The sequence below is a fragment of the Oreochromis niloticus genome, linkage group LG4 (genome assembly GCF_001858045.2).
Source record: "Oreochromis niloticus isolate F11D_XX linkage group LG4, O_niloticus_UMD_NMBU, whole genome shotgun sequence".
NCBI classification, from domain to species: Eukaryota; Metazoa; Chordata; class Actinopteri; order Cichliformes; family Cichlidae; genus Oreochromis; species Oreochromis niloticus.
The window spans coordinates 26,913,648-26,941,642 of record NC_031969.2 but is presented as its reverse complement, the minus strand read 5'-3'; the positions used below and the strand labels follow the sequence as shown (position 1 = coordinate 26,941,642).

At 40.6% G+C, this 27,995-nt stretch overlaps 1 protein-coding gene across 2 annotated transcripts; it reads left to right on the top strand.

The window, feature by feature from the left end:
* The first annotated feature begins 214 nt into the window (after nucleotides 1–214).
* On the top strand, nucleotides 215–27,528 carry LOC100700177 (SH3 and cysteine-rich domain-containing protein 2). 2 transcript variants are annotated; one of them, XM_005468860.3, is made up of 11 exons: nucleotides 215–864; nucleotides 10,110–10,458; nucleotides 11,885–11,979; nucleotides 14,876–14,960; nucleotides 17,095–17,210; nucleotides 17,993–18,062; nucleotides 18,283–18,359; nucleotides 18,470–18,558; nucleotides 21,704–21,755; nucleotides 24,353–24,490; nucleotides 25,077–27,528. In XM_005468860.3, exons 1-11 carry the CDS (start codon nucleotides 781–783, stop codon nucleotides 25,173–25,175), a joined length of 1,254 nt encoding a protein of 417 aa, XP_005468917.1. In that variant the 5' UTR covers nucleotides 215–780; the 3' UTR covers nucleotides 25,176–27,528. The 2 variants fall into 2 exon arrangements, with proteins under 2 accessions (XP_005468917.1, XP_005468918.1); XM_005468861.3 differs by lacking the exons at nucleotides 17,095–17,210; nucleotides 17,993–18,062 and having other exon boundaries at nucleotides 216–864.
* Nucleotides 27,529–27,995: the final 467 nt, after the last annotated feature.

Genomic DNA, 27,995 nt, shown 5'->3' with positions numbered 1-27,995 from the left:
CAGCTCTGACACATACACACTCAAAACGCAAAATCCGAGCAGCAGAATGAAGTGCTGCTCTTGCTTTTACTCCAGAAAAGAGAAAATTTTAAGCTAATGTATATTTGGGTTTTGAATAAGCTTCCGCCCGTGGCCGTCAGTCTTGATTTAGACTAAATGAATCCCGGTAGAGTTGTAAAAAAAATAAAAAAAAATAAAAATGCCCCAATCATGCGCCTCAGACGCATGGAAAGGCGTGCCTCAGATTGCGCTTAAATTTAAGTCTGTGCAGCGGTGAAGGACACAGTTCGCTTTGGATTTACACCTAGCGAGTTCCTCCAGAAGACAAGCTGATGACGATTTGGATATGATTTTATTTCGCTGACATTCTCATATTCACACAGCGACATTTTTGCTGAATTGAGCCGTTTTTGCACCTGGAGGACGGAGGAATTGTGCCACATTGGAGCTTTCCTGTGCGCGTCAGCGGGCGACACAAAAGACTACCCACACGCAAGATTCAGCCGTTTCCTGAATGCCTATCCTCACGTGGCATAAATGAGATATTAACAGCTGGTGAATTTATAACCTGTTCTCACAGATCCTAATAAACCCAGAAACGTGTTTTGGGGAGTCGGTGGCCCTGAGGCGCGCACAAATCCCTCTGATGTGGATTTGTCACACTTTGTCAGTCTTTTAAATGGCTAAAGCCGGAAATCTTCTTCCGACTGGACTCTATTTGAGGAGTTAAAACTTTTACTGTTTGTGTCTCGAACGGCGCTTCCCACTTCGACACGAATTATGACCGAAAACAATGAGATAGAGTGCGACTCGGAGCTCCAGCGCTCTCCAAGCAATATGCCCATCCAACCAGTGACTTCCAAGGCAAGTACCTAAATTTGGAGTTTGGTTCTTGTTCAGATGCCATACAGATCATAGCATACACGTATTTGTGCCTAACGAATCGAAAAAGAACAGTATCAGTAGATATAAGTGAACAACTTTGCTGAGTAGTTAAATGCACACACTGAACTATTAATAAGAAGACTTATTTTATTCATTTTAAGTGTATTCTTCCCCTTTGATTGTTTTCTGCACTCGCATTTCCACCGTTTATGTAATGCTAATAACAACACAATTGCAGTAGTATTCATCACGACTGCGTCACTATAGGTGTAACCTCACACGTAAGGTGTGATGTCATACTGTCTCCCCGTGTCTCTCTTTCTGTCAAAATCCATTAGAAGCAGGCGCACACAAAAGGGTTCAAGTGTGTGTTTTTAATGACTATTAGGCAGCAAAACAAACATGTAATAATTGAAGTGTTTAATGCTTTTGTCTATTTGTTATTTTAATTTGCTTTTTTTTTTGATGAGCTACAGTTTTTTTGCTGACATTTCAGCACTCACTTACGCTGTTTCTTCTATGCTGGTAGCAAGTTTATATTGCAATAAATAAGACGCTGCATTTGCTTATGTGAATTTTGTGTCTGTCATATACACAGCTACTAGTGTGCATGTCTAAGATACAAATGCCCTTTCAGAGTGTCTTTATGAATCCATTTAATTTGTTCACTCAACTATATAAACAAAGATTTCAAGGGCTGGCCTCCAAGCTGTGGAAGCTTTCCCGATGTCTGCTTCTTAATGGAAGGACACATAAGACCAACCAGCTTGATACAACTTTCCTTAAGTCAAATCTGCCCTATGACTCTTTATGCCACCCACACACAAACACATGCACGCTGCTGACATGTTTGGAGGAAAGTGACACTCCGCGCAGCACAGTCACATACTTCACCAGCCTCAGACTGCTTCTGTGCTTCATCTAAATGTTTGATGTCCTCTTTGAAAGCATACAAGTTGGCGTTGTTACAAGCCATTTTAACACCACTTACTCCAGGCGTTCTACTCCAGCTCTCCTCTTCTCACCAGCTGCTACTGGTGAAAACTGGGCGTGAGCCTGTTCCAAGCTGGACTAATTGGTATTCAAATGATTCACCGGTTTGCTCTGGCTTCATCATGTCACAGCCCTCTAAAATTTAAAAAACAAAACAAAACATCAGTTTGATCATCTGCCATTGGTCTTTCAATCAATTGAGTTCTCTGTGTGGGATAGATTCAAAATTAACCTACAACCTTCATGCTAGAGGAACTCATCCTTTTGAATGAATTAAGCATCAAAGTAAAAATGCAACCATAAGTACAATACTAGAGTTTTTGTCAGCTTGGCTCTGGAGGCTGTTCCTCACATGAAAATACTCAGCTACAGAGCGACATTTTTGAAGGAATCTAATCAGACACATAGTCATGTGTCCGTGATGGTTTTTATTAGACAAGGATGACAGGGAGAAAACGAAAGAGGTAACAGATGCTCCCCAAAATCCACCAGCAGCAAATTCCCCCAAAGATGGATATCGTAAATCAAGAACAGAGGAAAACAGTGCCAGAAGATTACGAGAAGAGGAAGCACAGTCTCTCTCCAGCTCCCAACAATAATCTGTAGTGTATTGCCAAGCCTGGCAGAAATGTGAGTGGTGGAGCCAATTAGATGCCCGAGTAGCAGTCATCAGCCTATAGTGTTGCTCTTTTTGTTGAGAGCAGTTTGATCTCTCTGGGCTGTTGATGCTTTGGGAGCTTTTTCTGTGATGGAGGTGCACAGGTAAACAACTTCTCTCCTGGATGAACACACAGGATGATGTCTGAGCACAGAGATATAAAGGCGTAAACATGTTTTTGGTTTATATACTTGTTTGTCAGCTCGCCCGCTGAGTAATGACAACTCCCACAATCCATCCGTGTGTCCACTTTGCATTCTTCATTAAACCCTCTTAAATGGATGTGAGCACACAACACACACATGCGCAGCTGACTGAGAGATGAAAGGTGACTGGCATTCCCTGCAGTGAAGCTTTACTGTCTCAGTTTCAAAGCTAAGTTACAAGCAATCTTAAAGAGCTTACATTCAAATTGATCTTTTTGTGATGGATGGCTTTCTTTTTACGTTGACACATCCAAAAAGCTTTTTTTTTTTCTTTTGGCTATTCAGGAAAAGGCAGTTTAACAAGGCTGAGCTGTATCACCTTGTTTTCACTTTGTCCAAAACATCAACTGGGAACGCACAACCAGGAAGTGTGCTTTAAATAGTAGCCTATTATGTGTTCTTATACTAAAATAGTCTTGATTAAATAGTCTTGGTCTCGATTAAATTACAACCAGTTAGTTGTAATATCAGAGTCGTCAGGATTGTATGGAAAGCAGCATTTAAAACCAAAATAATAATAAAAGAAAGAAAGAAATAGAGTCTCCATCTTAACTAATGGTGGTGTAAAAACTGGTACACTCAAAAAGGTGATGCTAGCATGCACGTTAAGCACTATTTGCTAAATTCAGCAGTGGTACTGAAGTAGCACTAAACAGAAGTGCAGTAGGATCTATTAATGGTGCTACTACATTATTAGTCACCAGTTTATCCTGATGGAAAAAATTAAAGTTGTGCCAAATTTCAATCCGTAAAATAGCTATTGAGACATTTAACTGAAATTACCACCCAAACCAGAAACTTTATGGTCAGACTAAAAGAAAATGGATTAGGGTTTTTACCCCAGGTGGTAATGAACACCTCTGTAATGTAGATGGTTCTAAGAAAAAGCACCGTCTTTATCGACTTCTCTCTTAATTCATTTAAGGATAAAGGGGTGGTTGCTGTGAAGACAGCATCGGATGGGAGAGAACATTTCACTGCATCATTTTTGATGGATACAGCAGTCATCATTTGTCATAAAGCAAGCAGGTTTTATCATGTGCACCTGCTCATGTTCACACAGGTCATAGTCATTACTGCCATTCAGGTTGAACTCTTCCTAATCATCTAGCAGGTGCATGATTTCTGGTGTTTTCACTGACATTTCGGATGTACAAACATCTTTGAAATCGCGCTCACACTTTTGGCTTCTCTTCAGATGAAGGGGGTATGACACAGATCAGATAGATGTGAGCAGGGGAGTAAGTCAAATCAGGAAGCTGAAGTGGGCCAAGGTCTTCTTTAATTAATGTAACACCTTCACTGCTGTGATGCTTATTAATGTGACACTACAAGGAAAAGTGTGAGATGCTGAAATACTGGACACTAGAAATCTACAGGAGCACAAAAGATACTCCACACTGCTATTCCACAGAGATCATCTCTGCTGTTAAACAGTCCTTGAAAGTGATTGTGTGTGTGTGTGTGTGTGTGTGTGTGTGTGTGTGTGTGTGTGTGTGTAAATGATTGACGGTGTGTGTACATGCATGTGTGATAGTAGCAGAACGGAGGAGGCAGCCTGTGATTATGCATCTCTTCTCTTGCACTGAGAGCAGGAATTTGCCAGGATGCATAATAAGAAATTTTGACCAACCCGAGAAATGTTGGGACATAAAACCACTCCACATGTGCTCCTTGTAATCATAAATACAGCTGTTCGCTCATATTTTTATTCTATGTGATTTTTTTCCGCTGTTGTGTTTCCCTTTAATAAAATCTTCACCTTTGTTCGGTTACAACTGTTGGAGAAGAGTTGAAGCCACACAGTGAAAATAATTATATGCTGAAATCCATGCACCTGGTATTTGATGGTCACAGTTTCCTCTGAAATGACATATTCTGCTGATGACCTAGAATTGGAGGGAGCCAGGAGACTGTGTCTTTCAGAGCGCAGTTATAACTCGGTTATCCTTCTTAAGGCTGAAATATCCTCACTTAGAACAAGGTCAGTCACTATGACGTCTATCATTGCAAAAAAAAAAAAGAAAAGAAAAAAAACGTACTTAGTTTTTTATAGCGCAACTAACTGGAGTGATTAAAGTGGAAATTCAAGGGTAGACAAATTAAAATATTGATTTCAGGTCATATGGACTTTGTTGAATACTGGTTTTGACTTGAGGCGCAGATCAGTTGCAGTAACTGTTTTTTCCAATCTGTGCAGCACGTTCTCTTTTCTACTGCTGATGGCAGAGCAGAAAATTGGCACACTTCAGGAGTGATAGGGAAGAAAGGGAATAAGAACCCCCCCACCACCACCACCACCACCACCACCTATGCACACTGACAGAGTTTTGACTTATAGTAATCCTATTGTTGTTACATTTTTAAACATTGAAAACATGTGATGCAGGCCCAACCCAGACCATCTCACCAAATTCCAGAGTGCCTATATTATCCTCATATTCCCAGTGGGACAAAGGCTTTGTTGTTGAGTCTTGACCTCTGGGCAGACTGGAGCATCCCATAAATATCTCAGTCTGGCCTCATTAAATTTTGATGGCGGTAGAACCATATTCGAGTGACATAAAAGTCTTATCATTGAATTATGACTAGTCAATCCTCGCTGTCCCGCTGTGGAGAATTGATTTTGTACATTTATGCTGGCAACATGTGAGAAAGGCAGAGGACTGCTGTAATACGGATCGAAGATGTGAAAATTATGGGCTTTTACAGGTCTGCTGAGACAGCTCGTCAGTCTGCTCTGCGGCAGTGAGATAGGAGCTGCTCAAAGAAGACTGACTCTGCAGATGCGTGTAAATCTGTGCAATATTTTGCATTTTGCATCACATTATTAGTCATTTATGAGTCACAAAAAAGTTGAGGGAGGAACAGGCAGGCAAGACTTGACCCAAATGCGTCTTTTTAAGCTGAAACGGTTTGAGTATTACTTGGAGAAGTGCAGTTGGGGAAGAAGTGACAGAAGACTGAGGCAGGTCCTGCTGCAGGTCACAGGGATTTTCATAAAACGAATAATCAATAAATAATCAGCTATACATCTGGGACTAAAGTGTGGCATATATCGCTTCTGACTCATCGATATCAGCATCTCACCTCATGGGCGGTGGTGCACATGAATGTGCAGTGAGGCCCCACATCATACTTGATGTCACATCGGCCTTGACTCAGAAGGATTATTCTTTCAGATAATGTTCAAATGGAAGAAAACGGGAATACTTTTCAAGCCCGCACACTGACAAATGATTAGATTAGCTGTAATTGAGACATGTGCTCTATAGCCGGAGCTGTTATGCCAGCACTCAGCCACTCTGATTGAAAGAGCTCTGCTCAAGGCTGTGATGCCGCACATAAAATATGAAATCAAAACAACTTTGTACTGTTAACATCATTAAAAATATATTTTACCCCATTATATAGTTTATAAGCTGTAATGTTTCATGAGTCATTTTGTTAATCATTAATAAGTCATTATTGAGAAAATATTACCAGGTTGCAAACAAGTGGGTTTTGCAGTACCCGCTTCAACACCAAATTTGTTTTACCCCTCGTAAAAAAAAATGAATTACTAATGCAACTCGAAGTAGATCATTAGATTTTAATTATTATTTATTTGGTAAGCATAAATTAGATGCTTGTTTATCCTTACAGGACAACTTTTTTTAATTTTATTTGTAGAATAAGACCTGAGTAGAATAAGACCACACACAACAAAGCAAAAGGCATCTCTGCCTTTAGACCTCCCTGCAATAAATCATTACTTGTTATTAATCTCTGGCTCTCTTCCACACCATGTCTTTTGTCCTGTCTTCCTCCCCGCACCCCAACTGGTCGGGGCAGATGGCCACCTCTGCCTGAGCCTGGTTCTGCTGGAGGTTTCTTCCTGTTAAAAGGGAGTTTTTCCTTTCCAGTGTCACCAAAGTGCTTGCTCATAGGGGGTCATATGATTGTTGGGTTTTTCTCTCTATGTATTATTATAGGGTCTACCTTACAATATAAAGCGCCTTGAGGCAACTGTTGTTGTGATTTGGCGCTATATAAATAAAATTGAATTGGTCTGAAATTGAATTGAATCTTCCAAACTGAAAGTTTTAAGTCATGCATTAGGATCACTGTGGTGCATAGTTCAGTGAAACCCAGAAAACATATGGACATATCCAACACACTAAATGCCTGCATCCAGGCTGCCCGCCCGTGAACATGCATCTATAAGCATCATAGAAGACATGCTCCACATTTCCTGCAGCTAACAACACTTGTGTGTCAAGAAGCTGCCATAAATAGGTGAACGAACGCTTGCAGCGATTCAGCTTACAATAAGAAACCCTAAATCCCCAACCAGAAGCTAAGAAATGCAAATGAGATCCTGCAAAATGTCCTTGCCCAGATTATATGTATTTAACGCAGCAGTTGGTTACAATGCGGCGTACTTTATTTCAAAGTTGTAAAAAAAAATAAAATGATAAGAATAACACCCTTCGGTGCACAGAGATGTCTAACACAGATATAATGAATTGTAGTAGTCCACAGCATACCTAATCTTCATCAATGTAATCTAATGAAGGGAAATAATTTCACAAATAGAGGAAGCATATGGAGTGTGCAAATGTACACTCAGTTACACTCCTACAGTTTTGTTTCTTTTGCGCTACATCGATGTGTTCCTCACACACACAGACACACACAGTCAAATAGACAAACTGTCTTCATATCTTATTCCCAGACACACAGAGCTGTAAACAACATGTCCCTGTTAAGTGATTATGTTTGGTGCTGAGCAGAATGAGCACAGACAGACAGAGCATGTGCGCAGAGTGTATGTAGCCTGCTGATGATCTGTCTCCTCGTCTGTCGGTGTTCATCCGTTCTTTCCTTGCGACGTGACCACACCCTCACACAGCGTTACCTCTTCCACCGCATGTCATTGTAACAAATGTCTGTCTGTCCCCTGGGAAACTAGCATCATCAACCGTACATAGAGCTGGAGGCAAATGTCAGGAACCATTCATTTATCTAGTCAATCAATGTTAGGCATTCTGTAGATAACTGATGTGATGCCTGTTGATGTGATGTTTTATCATCTGACTCTTAAGATTTTGAAATGCACTGAACTTAAAGTACTGGTTTGGTCATTACCACTAATGTAACAGTGCTCCTGCAAAAGCTGTTAAAAAGTTAACTGGTAACCGGCCAGTAAAATGATTGGGTATAAAAGGGAGCATCCAGGATGAGTCTCTCAGAAGCAAAGATGGGCAGAGGTTCATGACTCAGGCAAAGGCTGTGTGGGCAGACAAATCCACAAATCCAAGTTAACACTCTACCATACAAAGAATAAATTGTAAATATGATCCAAGAACGCTGCAACCATCTCTGGGGAATTTAAGCTATACTGAGGCAAAAAAAAGAAACCTGTCTTGTTGTGTGACCAGTCAAAATCTGATATTCTTTTTGGAAATAAAAGACACCACTCCAGCTTAGTGAGGAGAGGTACCATCCAGCACATACAGTGTTGACAGCACACTATAAAGAACTGAATTGTCCACTCATTTCTTTATATTTTGCTTCCAATCAGCCAGACATTCTTCTAATTTTCCTGTCTGTGCTTTCTGGAGGCCTTTCAAACATGTATTTGGACACTGGCTGTATTTTTTTACTCATTTTTAGTCCAGTGCTTGTACCTCACCATTTTCATAGGAGTGTTTTTTATTTGTTAAGCCATTTAACACTGAACTATGAATCATTCAAGCACAAACTCAAGGTATGAACCAGTATTGTGTAGACATAACAGACAGCTTAGCAATGAACTAATTTTAAATTGTATCTTTAGGCACTTTGTTACTAGCAGCCTATTACAAAACACGTGTAATTTTATCCCTTTTCTTTATTTGAGTCCATGAAAAATGCTAAAAATGACACAGTTTGACAAACATAAAATGGTATTTTTCTAACAACAAGGTGATTCCCAAACAGCGATTAGCCAAAATCTGAAATATTTCTGCTTCATGTGTAGATTGTCCTTAAAAAACCTGAGAAAGCTTGACAAGTGGAGGAAAAAAGGAAAAAATGTCAGGCCTGAAAGCTTTCTACAGAAGATTAACACAAAGTCCTGACAGAGCACCTGAGAGATGCATCCAATGCACACTGCCAATGCAGTAAAACTATACTTGGACAGAAAAACAAACTGGAGCACCACTAGTCATGGATTGGCCTCCCCAGAGCCTGGATATTAACATTACTGAAACAGGGTGGGATCATCTTGAGAGAGAATGGAACCAAAGGCAGCCAACATCCAAAGAAGAGCTTCAAACGTCCTTAAAGAAGCCCAGAGAAACATTTCCTGAAGAATACTTAAAGAAATGACAAGAAAACTAGTGTAAGAGCGCTCAGGCCATACCACATACTGACTTTCAAGCTTGTTATAATATTAAAGCATCTGGATTAGTCTTTTATACTGCATTGGCATGTATTTTTCATGAATGTTTGCAGATATTTGCAGATATGAATTGCCACACTTATTTCGCATTTTCCTAATCATTTTTCCTAATCTTTTGTACAGAACTTCAGAAGATCTGTACTGATATGGGTTTGCATTAGTTCCGATGACATGGGCAGCTTGCACATCTATAGAGGGACCTTGCTGCATATTGATGCTTAATAATACAATATGTACAGGCTTTAAAGCAGCTTTTCTTACAATCCAGACAATGCTCTTTTCAGGGTAGTCCTTGCTTTTTTCATGATGCCAAACTACACGTTGTACATAAACAGCATTATTCTGTGGTAAAAGTCTGGGTGCTGCATTATAACCCTTTACATGTGTGTATTCACACATGTGGTTGGTGTGTGAGTTGAACCACTTGTGCTCACTGCAACCCTGTGGCCTCTTTAGTGGAGCCAGCGCTCACTTTAAGGGCCCTGGTGATGGGTTGTTGATAGATGATCGGGCTGAATAAACTCTTGTTTCGTTTTATCACAAGAGTCCCTCTGTCACTACCACTAAGCGAGTACAATTTATACACACAGCAGTGCTCAATGTAAGATGCTGGGTGTTCTCAAAGAGAAAAAGCTTATCTTGTTCAACCAAAAGCACAAGCACCCCTTTAAAAATATGAATTCGATCTCGCTGAAGGGGACAGGTAGCTCTTTTATTAATGTGTTGTTTCCTTATGAGGTGATATTGCTTTACATGAGTCAACTTCTTTCCCTAAGGTGTACTGATCTGAACAGAGTGTGATGTTTATGGATTCCGGGATATTGCCTGTGCTGTCTTGAGGGCATGTTGGACATTTGTTATTGCTTCTTGCTTATCTTGTGTTTATTTTTAATGCATTATCTTTGTCCCCATGTCTGTCGATGTGTGTCCGTGGGTGTAGCTCCAGAGACTAAAACGCTCATTGTCCTTCAAGACCATGATGCGCAGTAAGAGCGTGGAGAACTTCTTCCAGAGGTCCTACAGCGATGCCCGCCTGCCCCAGGATTTCATCACTGACCCGCCGCCTCCGTCCCCTCCTCTGCTGCCTGGCTCCCCACTTGTTGGTGACCGGTCACCATCAATTTCACCATCTCGCAGCCCCAACCCCTCCATCTCCTCCCACTCGCCCTCACTCAGCCTTTCTCCATCACTGCCCGCCAAGCCTCCCCGACCCCAGATTACCCACTGTTTCCAGGACCACATCTTTCGAAAGCCCACCAACTGCCAGCATTGCAAGCACATGATAGTAGGTAAGGTGCCTGATATTCTCACAGGACATGGTCTTTGTTGATCCACTTACTCATGAAAACTAAAGACTGAAGAGTTTAGATGACAAACTTTGAATTTTGTGTAAAATTATTATTCAGGACCTATGATTTATCACCACTGTGCTATAATGTGATTTTAAATTTCCTGTAAAGATGAGAGAATTGGTCATATGAACAAGCAAGCAAATTTGGACAAGTAATTGGTCTTACTTCTTTTTTCCAAATCTAGTTGGAAGTAGGCAAGTGGGCAAGAGCATTTGGACAATTGTGGAACTTTCCATTCACCTTTAAATTCACTTAAATCCATGCAAACCTTTGCATATTTGAAAGCACAGAAACTATAAATGTGGTATCAGTCTTCTCATACAGCTCCATATCAGACAGAAAACAAGCATATTTAAGATGCTCAATTACCTGAAGTGGTACAAATAAACAAAATAATAATGATTTCCTGAGAAAAGTGAAGTTTTTAAATCTCACCTCACTGCTTCCTTCTTTTTTCTCCTCGATTTAAGTCATTCAATTAAATCTGGACTTCGCTATAGCTCTGGTGCAGATGTGCGACTGCTTTTGTCTCTGATTTGCCACCTCTAAGTGCTACTAGCTTCTAGTATTTCTGCTAAATCTACTTCCTGTCACTGTGATTGATTACAGTCTCCAACCTGCTCCCCTGTTTTTGCTCCTGTGCAGTTTTTTTTAATTTATTTTTGCATCCTTAGTGGGTTTATTTATGTAACGCATCACTTCGCTCTAGATTTACCTCTGCAGTCCCGAAACAAAGTGTAGCCTCTTTCTCATAAGCTGTTAAACTAATTTTATTTCTCTCTCTAAAACCACTATTTTTCTTGAGCTACCCAATTTATTTGATTGTTGTTTCTGCTCTAATACAGACCTGTCGATATAATCCCCATCTGTAACAAATTCAGAAATCAGTGATCTTTGTTTTCTAGGATAATAAGGACTCAACTCCTTAATCCCTAAAACACGAAAAGAGGATTTCTAAACATATAACACATGGGAAGAAAACAACTGGAGTCTCAAGAGACTTCAGCTCTCAAACACTTGAAAATACAAACGTAAATGACTCAATGCCAAATCGATTATGATTGAAATATGTCCAGCTGCTTTCCAATCTCTCTAAGTTGTTTTGCAAGAAGAGCTGTTCATTATGAAGCTGTTAGTGTGAGCTCTGTTTGCAGTGCCAGCCTGATAAAACTGGGACAGGGTTTGATTTCATTCTCCACCTGAACAGAGAAAAACCTGCACATATGATCTAAGGGCCACTTTGTTCTGTTAGCACTTTCTGCCGAGTGCACATCTGTCGCCTGCTGTTTTTTTTTTCTTTTTGTGACCGCTTCAATGTCTGTGTCCCCTGCTTTCATTCTCTCTTCTTTATCCCACTCTGCAGGAAACTCCAAACAAGCTCTACGGTGTAAAACGTGCAAGATGGCTGCTCACCTGTGGTGCACCTCAGAACTATCGCAGCAGCCGTGTCACGGGAAGGTGCGAAATAGACACACAAAGAGTTTGATGTTGCCCTCATTTATAGCATTGAGAGTTTCTCTCAGCATTGTCACTAACTGCACACTTTGGTCTGCTCAACTCTTTTAAACTGACTCTGTCCCTGATTTAGCACTCTTCAGTGGAAAGTGATTGTTGCTTTCACGTTTTTCCATTGCACTTCACGCCAGGCTATGGCTATGATGAACCATCTTCTACTGTGAAATGAATAAGAAACATAAAAAAGTAGCATTGGCTTTGTTTGTTTCTGGATTGCAAGAATAGAATGGCTACGTTTACTTCTCGTGTTCACTTTTGGCAAGAAAGAAAATATTTCAGTGATTCATTGAAATAAATGTGCCAACATACAGCCAAATGACACACGGACATGGCAGTCTATGCAGTCCTGTGGAAAATTAAGTGCACTTAATTAATTGATAATCACCATAAAGCAGTTTTAAAGAAGTCTTGGCAGTTTGCTGGTCTGGAACATTCAGGTGGGTTTTAAAACAAAGCTCCAGTTTTTCAATAAGTGCAAATCTGGCAAATTCATTCCAAGAGAAATTTTAAAAAAGAAAAAAAAACAAGCACTACATCTCAGACTCTACAGGCCTCAGTTAGCACGTTAAATGTTCAACTCCATGACAGTATAATTAGAAAAAGACTGAACAAGTATGGCTTCTTTGGACGATTGCCACAATAAAGTCTATTCTCTCTAAAAACAACATGGCAGCATGGCTTATATTTGATATATTGGATATTACAGCACAAACCCACTATTAAGCAAGGTGGTGAACAGCTTGTTTTGTAGCCATAGAAGCCACCTGAGCACCTTGCAGTTATTGACTCAACCATGAACTCGCGTGTATATCAAAGTGTTCCAGAGTCAAATGTGAGGCCACTTGTCTGACTCTTGCCACTAAAGCTTGGCTGAAATTAGGTCACGCAACAGAGCAATGACCCCAAGCACAGCAGCAAATCTACAACAGAAATGCTGAAAAAGAAAAGAATGAAAACATTCCAGTGACCCATTCACAGCCCAGACCTTAAGGGAACCATAAGTGAGCTGTGCGCAAACAAATGCCCGCAAACCTCAATGAACTGAAGCAACATTGTAAAGAAGAGTGAGACAAAATTCTCCACATGGATGCGAGATACTAATAGAGTCATACGGAAAACAATTACTTCAAGTTATTGCTGCTTAAGGTGGTTCCACAAGCAATTGAATCATGGGCTCTACTTAGTTTTTCACAGGACTGCATAGAGGCCCAGAGGGGCAATGAAACAACCTCCATATATGCAGTTTATTGCATCTCCTCATTTCTCTTAATCTCTACTACAAAGCAGGAGAGTGCAAAGCTACAGTGATCCGTAGGAATACAAGAGTCCCGTTAACTGGAAATATGCAAGGTGTTCATGCGGTGGACCCAATTAACAGAGAAGACGTTTAGGCAAGGCCTTAGTTTTCAAGTCATGTTGCAACATACTCACACATTTGCAACAAAGAAGTGACTAAAATGTGTAAATTGTTAAGTGGTTGACATTTTATTTTCTGATTTGTTATCTGATGGTCAGTTTCACTGCAAACTCCAAACATTGATTTGTCATATTACCAACACAGTTTGGATTACAAGCATGAATTGAAAACCTGACCACAAAACCCTGTGCACTCTGCAATTAATTTAATGTTTTTAATAAAATAGCTTTAGGTACAGCGTTAATGGGAAAGAAAAACCCCCACAGATGAATCAGTATTGTATCACATCAAACACATTTAGGTTATTACATCAACACACAGACTCACACGTATAAACACTGAAACACTCTTGACCTGCAGGCAGTCATTTTTGCTCACCATATGTGCAGTTTCAGTTAAATTGCTGAAAAAACACAGATACATATGGCAGAAGGAAAAGTGCTGTTTTGAAGCTGTGAAGTGTTGATGCTACTGAAATAAAACAATTAATCATTGCGCTATCCTTTTAGGGCCACCGTTAGCAATGTTTAATTTTCTTTACTACTGCTTACATAAAGACTATTTCACACACTTGCGGAGTAACGATTAGATGTTACACTGTGTATTTTTTTTGTTATCATGAAAAATGTAATATTATGACTGTTTGAAGGACAATGGCAGAAGGTGAGTATGATTCACTAGGCAGAAAATTGGAAGTGATTTCAGACACAGCTTTTGTGTTTATCCTCTAGTGTAAAGCAGAGGACATTAGCATGCAGCAGGAGGCGAGACCTTCTGAGAGCCACTTGGAAAATTTTAAGAGCGCTGTGCTGAAGAGAGCTCAGTGCAGTTTGACAGCAGTGCACAAACAGAGAGGGGGAAAGGTAGGGGAATGATGAGGGCAGCGAAAGCTAAAATATCATCAGAGCACAATCTGGGTGTGTTTGTGGAGAACAAAGGTAGCCACTTATTGCCTTTGATCCGCTGAGTGTTTCTCTCTTCAACATAATATGACAAAGTGAGTGGCTCATTTGCAAGTCAAGGCAAAGACAAACCGATATCTCAGCTGAAACTCTCACTGTGCTTAATTCGGTGTGAAATTGCAGTCGTGCTTACACATACACACAGAGAATCACATGTCCATGTCTGTGTCTAAGTCATGTGGCCACAAGTAGTGGTTGAGTGAATTTATTGTTCATGATTAGCAGCAGAGAGAGCTCATACTTGGCTTGGGTTTGCTTATTTTGTTCTTTCCTGGAGCAAGTGAGCCCCTCTGCGTGCGCTAAAGCCCAGTTAATTGTTTCACTTACATTTTGTACGTGTTCTGTATGAATGCTCAAATAGCACTACAACGAGATATATGTTGAGCTATGTGTTGAGTGTATAAACAAGAAGTTATGGCAGCTGCTAAAATCCCTTGTGCTCTGTTCTCCCCTCCATTAGTCGGGAGCATTCAAGCGAAACTTCAGCTCGCCGATGCTCGTCACTGACCAGTTGGCTGTCGTCAAGGAAGTTCAGCCAAGCCAAGGTGAGCGCAGTCCGAGTGTGCATGTGGGTGTGTGAGTGAGTCCGCTGGTTGGGTTTGCTTGTGTCCCTGTGCTTTTGTTTCGTGACGTTGCTCTTGTCCAGCCTTTTGGGTTTTACTTTTCGATTTTTTATTTTATTTATTTTTTTTGCACTTTTGCTTGTAATGTAATAAAAACCAGAAATGTCTTCACCTCACCTGGCAACGGACGAATGTGAAGTGGAAAAAGATAAAGAGAAGGAGACAAATTCAGTTTCACTTGGAGGCTGATGGACCGTCTCTACGCTGAAAGTATGTGAATAAATATTTATAAGTTCTAATGTTTATGTTTTTATATCTCTGTTTATGAGTTGTGCTGTATATCCTTGGACTGGTGAAGAGGATTAATTTATTAGATAGGCACCACAGTTGCATGTTTAAAAATTCATAAACATTGAAATGCTGCCCACGTTTTGATTGATAGTAACCCCAAATTCACGAACATCCACCTTATTTCATTCAGCAAATGCTGGGAATAAATTTCAAAGAAAATTATATTTTTAATCAGTTTTCATGTCAGTGTTTGTCCGCTCAAGGCCAGATCATAGTGGTACGAGTTGCTTTTGCAATCACTGGACTAAAAGTGCTTACATTTGTTCTTCCTTTGATTGTCACTGCTGAAATGCAGCTTCATTTTTCTTTGTCATACCTTTGGAAGAACACCTTTGAACATGACACAGTCATCTGCCGTAATGCATGACTCACATCAGGGTCGGCGCCCCATGCTGTCACTTGCTTGTAGTACTCATGAGTCAGGGTACAATGAACCTACAACTCCATCATCACCTCGAGCTCAGCACCATGATGCCTGGGACTTTGCCAGGGCCAGCTGAGAGTGCAACCTGCCAAGCTCACAATCACACATTACACAGTGTGCTCATAATTATGCTAACAAAAGGCTTGGTAAAATGTTTACACACATTCATATCAGACAACAGTTTTCATTTTGTATTTACTCACAGACCCCCTTAATTTCCCATCAAGTACCTCCTGGCCACAATTTACTGTTCTCATATTAAACCTCATTTATGAGTCTGGTAGTTGCGGGAACTTAATGGTCTACGTTGCAGTCTTGCAGTGATGATTCATATGTGATGAATGTGAAAAGGATTTCTCTGTTTAAACGTTAAGGTTAAATCTGCCAAAGAGGACCTGATTATGAATACTGATAATATTCTCGGGTCAGAATGTTATCAGTTAACTGATAATTAACAACATTATAATAAAAACAGACCTGAAGCTACTTTACATAAAAACTCTCCTTCCAGTCTCAAAAGGAACCTTAAGGAGCTAAAAAATAATTATTTATATGGAGCAGTGGAGTGTAGAGTCTCTAAGCTTGGCTTCCCATCCCATCATTTACTCGTCTGCAATTAACTTCTCTCTGCAGAAATACCTTCTTCAGTGAAGTTGCTACAGTCAGTGTAATGAGCTTTATCGACTCTAAATACCTGACATAATCATACTAAATAACACATTGCTGCACAATTTCTGTTCTGTATACAGAAGAAATGACTTTAGCATGAAACTGCAGGTGATTTCAACTTCATCCTGCACAGGCACAGGCACACGCACACTGAGACACATCTGGCCCTGCAGCAAAATCCCTCTACCCTCCTTCTGTTGAGCTGGATGGGGAAAGAGCTGAAAAATCTCATTCCAAACTTCAGAAATAGTGTGATAGCACCCAAGCACTGCTGTCTACATGAAATGCAGCAGTGAAGACTTTCTGAAGATTTCCATATTTTATATTTCGTCTCTTATTCCCTTTCTACTCTTTCTACAGTTCCACATCTGTTAAAGCTATTAAACTAAGACACATCTCTTGCCACTAAGTTAAATAAATCAAAGCATGTTAATTCATTGGAATGTCTTCATTTTCTTTTGAATTTTTGGCTGCTGTCCTCGCAGATCTAAAGTAGGCCACTTTGGTTCAGGACCGACTGTGTTACAGCAGTTATATTTAGACCCCTTGGTTCCTCCAGATTGGCACAGGCGCAATAGTCATGATGTACAGTGTAATCTCAGCGTGTAGCCCTGACTGTAGTGTGTCCGGAGTCTTTTAGTGAATAATTTACGTGTCTGTGTGTGGTTTCAGAGGCACCGCGGATGCGAGTAGACCCTGTGTATGCCGCCTTGCGCTACGGGACGTCCTTGGCACAGATGAGTCGCTCCAGTTTTGGCAGCTTGTCAGAATCACCAACACGCAGCTTGGTATGACATCATAGGCCTGTGGGTGGGGGTAGAGGACAGTTCAGTCCCTGGTGTTTGACACAATAAACAACACTGGTCCATTAGCCAACTTACTTATTACATTAAGAGAACTGACAGTGACATTGCCTTGTTAAGCCATATTTTGTAAAGGGTTTTTTATTGAATTATTAAGAGTTAATATGTTTACGAATGCTTTAGATTCAGATTTTTTAGGTATTATCAGAACAGCCATTAAATTGGAAGAAAATCTTTAACATAACAATATTCTTGTCTTCTTAGCTACTGCTTTTAGTCATAATATAAACATGGAGACTAATTCAAAAGGCTCTCCGAATCCTCTGAAAAACAGCTGCAAGCCATCTGGATCAAAATTGTAAACCCTGAATAAATGTTGCTATATCTGAAAGTAACAGTTCAGCTACAAATATTTGAGACTGATCTGTGTACAGCTTATAAGCAGCAAATATGAAGCAACAGCCAAGAGATGTTTACTGCAGCTCAACATCGGACCAAACAGCTCGCCTCACCAAAATGTTGCATCTTTGTCTGTTTATACACATTTGAGACTGATAGAAAGGTTCTCATCTAACTTCTCCACTGAAAAGAATGTGCATGCTTGCTAAAATGTTCACATTTTGTGAACTGCAGGTATCTCTGAAACCTGTTGAATACATGAACTTCCAGCAAACTGACTGACAACAAGGTCACCCACTATCAAATGCATCCTCTCTGGCCTCCTGATGCTGATATTTTATTGCTTCCTCTCTATGTTCTTATTTGAGGGGGAGGGAGGAGAGGAGATGCAGCAGAGACAGTCCAGCATGGAGGAAGAGTTAACTCAGGAAACAGGGGGTAAAGACGTCTCTGTGTCTGTGCCTTGATGTATGTGGATATGCACATGCGCTGCATGCCCTTGCCTATGTGTGTCTATGCAGATGTTGTGTCGCGCATAACTTTCTGTGCGTGAGAGAGAATTACTGTGGCTGCTTGTAAAAAACAAAAACAAAAACAATAAAATGAGTGCTTATGTGTGTGATTAGCGACTTTTAAGAAATTTTCTCGCTGATTCCAGACGCTCCTATCCCTGAGCCAGAGATCGAAAAGGAGGTAGAAGAGAGCAGCGAACAGACTCAGACTGCAGAGGAGAAGGTACCGCTCTGTTTAATCCACCTGTGCAGACTTTCATCCCTTGTTGCTCTATTCCTCAAGCGTGTATTTCTGTCTCACTGCCTCCCCTTCCTGCATCTCCCTGTAACCAGGTGCCCAAGCGCATTGAAGTCCACTCTATCCACACCTATGTAGCGCTCTACAAGTTTCTGCCTCAGGAACCAAATGACCTGGAACTACAGTGAGTAAAAGCAAAACAACCTGACTATGTGCAAGCATTTTTATAGCTATATGCGTGTGCATGTCCAGGAGTGCTTGCATGCAATTGCTTTTTTTAGCATTGCGTGTGTAAATATGGTTGGTTTTTGTTCGTGTTTTGCCCCGGCTGTTGTTCCTGCAGGATGAAAATGTCCCCACCATCTGCAAAGGACGGTGCCAGGGCACCCTTAAGGACGACTAATTATAAACTCAAAGCCCATCACTGTCCCCACGCAGAACTAGTGACTGAGCTGTGTTCCCAGCAGGGAAGGGGATAAAGACACTGAACAACTGAGAGATGAAAGGGAGGACATGCATGAGAGGAAATGGCACAGAGCGGAAGATTATCAGAGAGAGAAAGAGAGAAAACAGATGGAGAAAGCAGAGCGCTGTTGTCAAAGTTAAAGCCCAAATACAAGAAAGTAAGATCAGAAAGAAGAAAAACTATGTAACAGTGTGAGGGCAGAATGCGTATGTGAAGGTGTTTTGTGAGTATATAGATGATTAGGGCATAGCCTTCATAAAGTGAGGGCTCTTAACAGCCATCTGTGCTTTGGCTGTGTGTGTGTGTGTGTGTGTGTGTGTGTGTGTGTGTGTGTGTGTGTGTGTGTGTGTGTGTGTGAGGCTATACAATAGATGAACTAATGAACCACTGTTTTTCTCTGCTTCTGCCAGGATATGACCATTGTGGATGGCAGAAGTCAAAACATGTACCATATTCCGGACAGGTCGATTTTAACAAACCAGTACATGGATATGAATCCTGCAAAAATGATTATGAGAAATTTGATAGTTTAATGACCTAAAAAAAAGATAATTTTTATGTGGGCAGAATCTCAGTCATCTAATCAGTGTGTATTATATTTGTAGTGATGATGAGTATTGGTGGTTTGACTATAATGGCTCACAAACACGTGGCTTACATGAGAATGAGTGGGTTTGGGGGGATTTACATTCATTTGGATTTGATTTGTAAGGACTGACAACCTGTCCATGATGTACCCCGCCACTTTCCCACTTTCAGCCAGGATGGGCTCCACCCCAGCTGGTTTCAACCATTTTAGGATAAGTGGTTAAGACAGATGAGGTCAGACAGTAGTCTCCACGGATTATGATGTTCACAGATGACATTGTGATCTGTAGTAAGAGTAGGGAGGAGGAGAAAGACAGAGGTAGAGAGGTAGAGGTATGATCTGGAGATAAGGAAGACAGAATATCTGTGTGAATTAGAGGGAAGTAGTGAAGGTGGATGAGTTTAAATACCTAGGGTTAACCATCCAAAGTCATGGGCAGTGGACAAGAGAGGTGAAAATGAAAGTTCGAGAAGCTGGAGTGGGTGTAGATGAGTGTCAGGAGTGATTTGTGACAGACAGATAGCAGCAAGAGTGAACCTGTTGTGATGTATAGTTTTGAGAGAGAAAAAAGAGCTGTAGGTGGCAAAGTTGAAGATAAAATTTTTGTTTGGACTGATTAGGAGGGAAAATTATCAGAGTATATCAGAGGGAGACAAGGTTGAGAGGATTTGAACAGAGAAGAAAAACAGCATATTGGTTATATTGGTAAATGGCCTGCATTTGTATAGCGCTTTTCTAGTCCATAGGACCCCAAAGCGCTTTACACTACATTCAGTCATTCACACATTCACACACTGGCGATAGCAAGCTACATTGTAGCCACAGCTGCCCTGGGGCGCACTGACAGAGGCGAGGCTGCCGGACACAGGCGCCACCGGGCCCTCTGACCACCACCAGTAGGCAAACATGGGTTAGTATCTTGCCCAAGGATATTTGGCATGCAGCCAGGATGCAGCCTGGGATCGAACCACCGACCTTCTGATTAGTGGCTGACCTGCTCTGCCACCTGAGCTACAGCCACCCATTGGCTGGATTTTGAATGGAAATGAGGAAGACCATAGAGGTTTATTGTTGTAGTGAAAAAGGACATGCAGGCTACTCTCACAGAAGAGGAGGCTACGGCTACAATGAGATGGAGGCAGATGACCCGCTGTGGCATCTTCTCAAGGGAGAGCTTGAAAGAAGATGAAAAAGATGGACAGAAATGGGTGGAATTTAGATAACATTTGTACTTGTTACAAGGATAGTACGTATGTAGTAGCTTGCGTTTCATCTCTGAGTAGCTTTTTTCACAGATTTCTTTGAGACTGAATAGCAGCTAATCTCACCACTAGGCATTGTGAGGATTTTTTACAAAGAAACCTAGCTGCTCTTTCTGATGCCTTCCATATTGTCAGGAAATATTGTACATGTAAAATATAATATTTAAAAATTAAAATAGCAACAGTAAAAGTTATAAAATACTAGCATTGTTAAGTTAGAACCACTATCCACTATCTATTACTACCAGGAAACTGCTAAAGTTGGCTAATTCTACTGTTAGGAATATACAATATAGATATAAATGCTTAGTTAGATACACAATATAGCATATATAAAAACGTTTGGGCACCGAAAACCTTTATAAAAGATGCATTTAAATTTTTAACTGCGCTCATGGGAGAAGCTGCATGAGCAGAATTGTACCAGTCACCTAAGAAATATGACTCACATGGTAGTGTGTAACCTGTGTGTGTGTGTGTGTGTATACCATGATCATATAGGGCAGCTGTGAATGCAGACACCCGGGAGACAGAACGCACAGCAATGCAATTGGGACAGCTTCTCCCTGTGTATCTAGGACAGTGGGCATACTGTGTATGTGTAGAGAAGTCTCATCAAAAATTGGTAGCATCATTAGTATGCAGGCCAGGCTGGCTGCATATCAGGCCTAGCCTTCATTGCTGCAGCAGACACTATAGAGTTATATTTCATGTAGACCTCATGACTTTGTTTTCAGCTGTTCTGTCACCTCTACAGCGAGACACAAAGACTCACCCAAATTTTAACCTCCACAGTGTTGCTACCGCGGGTACAATACAGCTTTCTGTGGCAGTTAGATAACTGTAATATTTTGTGCTTGCACTCAGCTCTCCTTTCTTCCCCCCCTGCTCCGTTGCCTTTCCCATCATGTTTCCCTCTATTGTCTCCCTGTCTCTTTTTCCTCTCCACCCCAATTACCTCTCTTCTCATGCCCTTTTTTCCCCATCTTCTCTCTTGTCTTATCTCTTTTAGTCCTGGTGATCGGGTGCAGGTCACTGACGACTCTAATGAGGAGTGGTGGAAGGTGGGTAATAAATCATTTGCGAACATCTGTGTGTGCTAGTTGGTGCATACCTGGTGATGTTGGTGTGTACTATGTTTTTTCCCCCCAAGTTCTCAGAAGTGTGCGTGTGTGTATGTTTATGTGTGTGCACGTGCATTCACACTGCGCATGTGTTAAATTAGGTCTTTAAACCAAGCTTTTAATGCATAACACCTGCTCCATTTTTGCCTGTCACAAACATGTAAGGAGCCACAGACAAAAATAGAACATAATTTCCTCGGAAAATTACCAAAAGAGTTTAACATAATGAACTTGACTACTGTTGCAGCCGCGTAGAGGCCCTTATTGAGTCTGTAATGAGCTTCACTAACTCCCAATGGAAATAAATGTGCATTTGTGTGTGCGCCCGTGTGTTTCAGTTCACGAAGAAAGAAAACGCATCCAGAGTGCAGATTTAGCGTACACTGTGTGAGCATAGTTTTCGCTTGAACTTCCGTAACCCAAAGCGGAGCAGCACATCAACACATTTGTTCCAAGAAACCTTTAAATTATGTATAATCTGTGAATCATCTGTTCATTACTAATGTATGGTTTGTGAATCACTTCGATAAACACATCAACACCTGAGGCAGAGGGTGTTAAACTGTGAAACATTGCTGCATAATGAGGTATACCCAGTTATCACTGGCAAGAAAGGGACGAAATCTGTTGTTTATGTGTGCGCAGGTGGAAAACAAACGTTTCATCCTTTTTATACAAACAGCAAAAACGGGATGATTTGCCACTACATGAGGCAGAATTTTAATTTAGAAAGTGTTGTTTCTCTCATTTCTGTTTATGATGGTGTAACAATAAAGGTGCCTGCTCAATTACACTACTAAATAACTAAAAGTTCATTTGGGCTTTGCTTTTATGAGGTGGAAGCGGTAGATATAAAAGTGTTCAGTTCTTATCAGTCAGTCTTCAGTGAAAAACTGTTTAAAACTAGTATGAATTAATATTTGGTGCCAAATCACTCATTTTTGGGGACTTTAGTTTAAAAAGGCTTTAACAATATACTGTCTGCCTTCTACTGGATAGTCACTGCAGTGAATAATGCGTTTCTGGCAAAAGTTTTTTGTTTTGTTTTTTGCTTGGACCAATGCAGTGAGTAGCTTCTCATTTCTTAAACAACCATTTTGGAGGATGTTTCCTGTGGTCGTGGAAAAGATGTTACTTTGTTTCAAGAAGACAAGAAAAACAACTAAGGATATTGCTGAAACTACTAAAAGTGGGTTGAGAACTGTCCAATGCATTATTAAAACCAACTATCATCCGAGGAAGAGATGTGGTTGGAAAAAAACCTTGAACGATCGTGGTCAGAGGTCACTTTGGTGAACTCAAATAAAGATCAACAGTACATCTCACGACTATATTTAATAGCAAAAGTAACTGCAATTCCACATGCATAATACGAAGAGAATTCAAGGGATTGGCACTAAATAGCAGCCCTAGGAAAACCGCTTACCAGAGCTAATCAGAAAAAAAAAAGGCTTCAATTTGCTAGAGAATATAAAGATTGGGTTCTGAAGCAATGGAAAAGGGTCATGTGGTCTGACTTCAGGTTTACCCTGTTCCAGACTGATGGGTGCATCAAGGTAATAAGAGAGGTCTATGTAGCGATGCATCCATCATGTATAGTGTCTACCAGACAAGCCTGTTAGGTCAGCATTAATAGCTACGGTTGCTTCAGTTGGTCAGGTCTAGGTACAGCAGTGTTAAGTGTCCAGAAGGTCAGCTGACTCCCTGAATATACTGAACGAGCAGGTATTTCAATGGATTTTTCCATGTGATGAACTACATGGGCCTATTCCAAGATTATAATGCCAGGATTCATGGGATTCCAACTGTGAAAACGCGGTTCATGCAATATGAGACATCATTTTCACACATGGATTGGTCACCACAGAGACCAGACTTTAACCCCACGGAACATCTTTGGGATGTTCTGGAGAATACTTTACACAGAAATCAACTCTCCCATCATCAATACAAGGTTCTGGATGGAAATAGATATTGTGACACTGCATGGCTTTATTAAAATGATGCCGGTGCGAATATGTGCTGTCATCTCTATATCTGTGGGTAGTCTGTGTATTTATTTTTAATATTTATATAGAGACGTATATATTATATATACTGTAAATATCATACATTCTATTTCTGCATTACTGTTTTGGGTTTTTTTGCACGACACCATCACAGATTCCTTGTTTTTTACAAAGTGATTCTGATTCTGATCAAAGCTAAAGCTAAATGCGGTTCAATGACATATTAGAGGATTAGACTTTTGAGTTTTTTGGCCAGGCAGTTTATTATATAGAGATATCCAACAATCCTCTTTTAAGCTTGAACTTGACAACAGTGGAGCAGAAAAACTCCAGATTTTCCATCAGAAAAAGAATCAAGTTGGACTGTCAACTAACAATTTGGGTTGAATGCAGTCTGGTGGGCCAGTAAGAGCAGATCAGGCTATCATCGCGCAATCTCATTAACTAGTTCTGAAGAATCTGTGACAGCTATCTTGGCATCCAGATACAGTTTAAATGCTGACTGAACTGTTTTGGTTTATTCCTCAGGGTAAATGTGGCGACAAAGTTGGTTTTTTCCCTGCTAACTTTGTGCAAAGGGTCCGACCCGGAGAGAGAGTGTGGCGGGTTATTCAGGGTAATCCCGGCAACCGAGAGAGAGGACACATGGCTGTGAGGGAATCCCAGGTATACCAATGTTAGAATACTGGTTTGAGACTTAATTTATTTTTGTTGATAGCTTCACTGTTTTTTCTTCAATGTAACCATTAAAAGGCTATAATGGCAACCCAGCCTACACAGATGATTGGATTCCAATTCTCATTCATGAAACCTGTCCTGTGAAGAGTTTCAGGGGACTGAAGCCAAATCCAGTACACGCTGTGTGAGAAGTGGGGTGCATCCTGGTTAGAGAGCGATCAAAGGATTGGCACCAGCATTATCTATGTCTGTTTGTCTTTGCTATGAATAAGGCTCATCATTTCCAGATTGTATAGACCTTTAGAAAGAAAACCCCCATTGTTTTTTGACCTTCAGGGTCACATTCAATCAGTTTTCATCCACTGTATTTTTATTCATATACACACAAAGAGAAAATTCATAGTGCTTAGTCAGAAGTAAAAAACCTGTAGGCAGTTTGCACAATAACTTTCCGATTTTTTTAAGGTCTGTTATTCATTCTTTTAAAAACACTTTTTATATTGGTAAAAATAATCTTTTCTTCCAGTTTCCTTTTAGAAAACAAAGCATCTTATTTTCTGTCTCCTGCTTTTAGATTTGTGTGGGGAAACGAGAAGAGGGTGAGGTGTTTCTAAAGCTGAGCAGTGGAAAGAAGAAAGGGCTGGTCCCAGCTGATTCCATAGAGGAGATTTGAACCTTTGTGCACAGACCACCATCTTTCCACATCTACTTTCCCCAGGGATGCACCCATTTTAAAACTACCCCCCTTCTGCCTCATTCCCCTGGCTAAACAACTGCTCCAGCCTCTCCAACTGGTCAGCCAAACACAGAAAAACTAAAAACATAATACACACTTCTGCAAGGATCTGGAACCACAGCCCCTCATAAACACATGGTTTCCAGTTCAGCTGGTTGATTGTAAGCCTTTAATGGTGGGGGCAGTTATGCAATTGCCCTGCTCTAGTTCTCTTGTAGGTTTATCTTTTCAAAGCCAATAAATCGATGTTTAGTAGACAAGGGTGGTCAAAAATGCTTTAAAATGTCTGCTGGATGCCAGCTCAGATTTAGTTTTTCCTCATCAAAAAGACGTCTACCAGCGTGGGAGGAGGCTGAATCCTGTCATGGGAACATGATGCTTCTATCAGTGTCCTTTTCTTGTTTCTACCCACTCCGTGTGTCTCATTCCTATCTGCTAATTTCAGGGTCTCTGCCCTGGGGACTGATATCAGCTTCGTGTAGACTGCTACAACAATAGGCACTTGCCAAGAACAACCACTGCCAGCTATGGAAAGCTACTGCCATTTAGACAGACGGCAGGATAAGATGAAAGGAATACACCAGATCTGAAAATTGTCTGTAGTTTCTGGCTGAGTTACGACTGCACTCAACGATTTGAGAGTGCAAAAAGAAGAGGTCTTTCACAGAAAAATCGAAAACTGATTCTTTTCATTATGAAATGACAATTAAAGTATGCTATAAAAATTCTCCAGCATCTTTTAATTTCTGGTATGAAAGCCTGTCAAACCCTGTGAACATCACTATTTACCCAAAGACTCAGAGTTTACCTTTTCGACTATCCTTAAAACAAAAACATGAACTCCCAGGAATTGCCTGAAAATTTTTCCTTTCTTTTAAGTAAAATTTTATAGATTATTATGTCTGTCCACTTTTGAGACACAGCTGTGTTTGTCTACTGTCCTTATTCTGTTGTGTTACTATTTTACAAACCGATGAGGTAAAAGAAATCAAAGCTAAAAGGGAGGCAAATCTCTTTAGGAAGACTAGGCAGGTTGTTTGGGAGCTTGTTGTGAGCACTGAGGAAGAAAAATGTCAACATCTACCAAGTTTAGAAGTTACAAGTGGCAGAAGGTGTTCTGCTGTTTTTCGCATGAAAGACCTTGGTGGGCATAAACCCGCCGGTTTCTGCAGGGACCTGCTGAAGAGCTTCAGTGGGATGTTGCAAGCGTTGCCCAGAATTTTAACATGTTCACTAGAGCTTGAAACAAGAGGGGAAAAAAACTGTAGCCAGTCTGCCTGAAAAACAACAGCACAATGGGGTTCCTTCTGACCATGACAAGGAGTTTCACTGACAGCTTAGAGGGACACAGGAAAACAGGAGGAGGAGGAAGAGGCTGCACAGTGAAAGGAATGACACGAGTGCTGAACCGTTATGAGTCAGTGTACATGCAGGTAGTGTTGTACCCATGGGTGCACGAGTCATCATTGATCAAATGTCAGCCTGTCATCTCCATCTTCCACTCCCCGTTTGGCCTCCTTTGTCCTTATGTTATTGATGTAGTTCTGACGTAAAGTCAAGCCATTTTTAATACCAGTACATTTTGGATTGCTTAGAGTTCTACTCACTAATTCATTATTTATTTAAAACATTTGACGCAATTCTTTCTTTTATTTTTTTAAAGTCCTTGTCCCTGAGTTTACGTGTGGAAAATCAGGAATGTGAAAGAAATCTAGAACTGAAGGACAGATTGCATCATTTGAATAATAAATTAAAACGCATTTTAGCTCACCCATCCTTTTCAGAGCACAAGGATCTAGCTGATTCCTTTTAGTCTGCATTTTTTGTGGAAGCCTTTAGAAGCTGTGATTTTTTCCTTTAAAAGCTCCTCTTGTCATCACGAGAGTAGCACTTTGTTTTGAGTCATTTGAATAAGCTGTAATTTTGTAGATGTGTCTCCTTGATAGTAATACTGTAGATGTTGTATTTAAAAATACTTCAACTGCAACTTCACTTCACCATGAAGTTCTTCAGCTGGTGGACTTACGGTTTGTCTTTGTTGGCAGAGAACGGGCAGCATAAACAATACCACACTCCTGAAAACATATTCCAGGGGGAATATGTTGTCACAGCATAACTGGAAGTTTGATTTTACTCATCTAAAAATGTGCTATCATGAATTGTGTCTAATTTCACGTAGCATCTACTGTTTACACCTTAAAGACTTCAAAATGTTAAGTATGTGTTTGGATGTTTCCCGAGTCCAGATTCGTTGGTTGGCCGCGTACCTCAATAAAACATCTTTACAAAACCTGGTCTGCCTGTTTTATGCATGAAATATTAAGGATATTCCACAGGAGTTGACAGCTGATCATTTACACGTCCACATGACAAATGCATGTAGCTTTTGCTGTTTTTCTATATCCCTATTCAGTCTTTTTAGCCCAGAGAGAGCACAGAACTCCTAAACGAGGCCACTTTAATGACAAGTTTCATTGGCATCCATGCATAATACACCATCCTGCAGCCACAAATACACTGCTGTGCAAAGAGGAATGCTGAAACGATGCTCCAAACAACCGCAATATAAATAGCACATAACGGCACTGCTGGAGGAAGTGGAACTCAGCCTTGTTTATTCAATCACAGACAACTGCATAAATCAGAGGGCAAATGATGGCGTTTCTTGCAGACAAATCAAGGAAAAATAATGCCGGTTTTTAACTTTTTCTGATTTGGTGTTATTTAGAGGGGAAAAATGTAGTTTCTCATTAATCA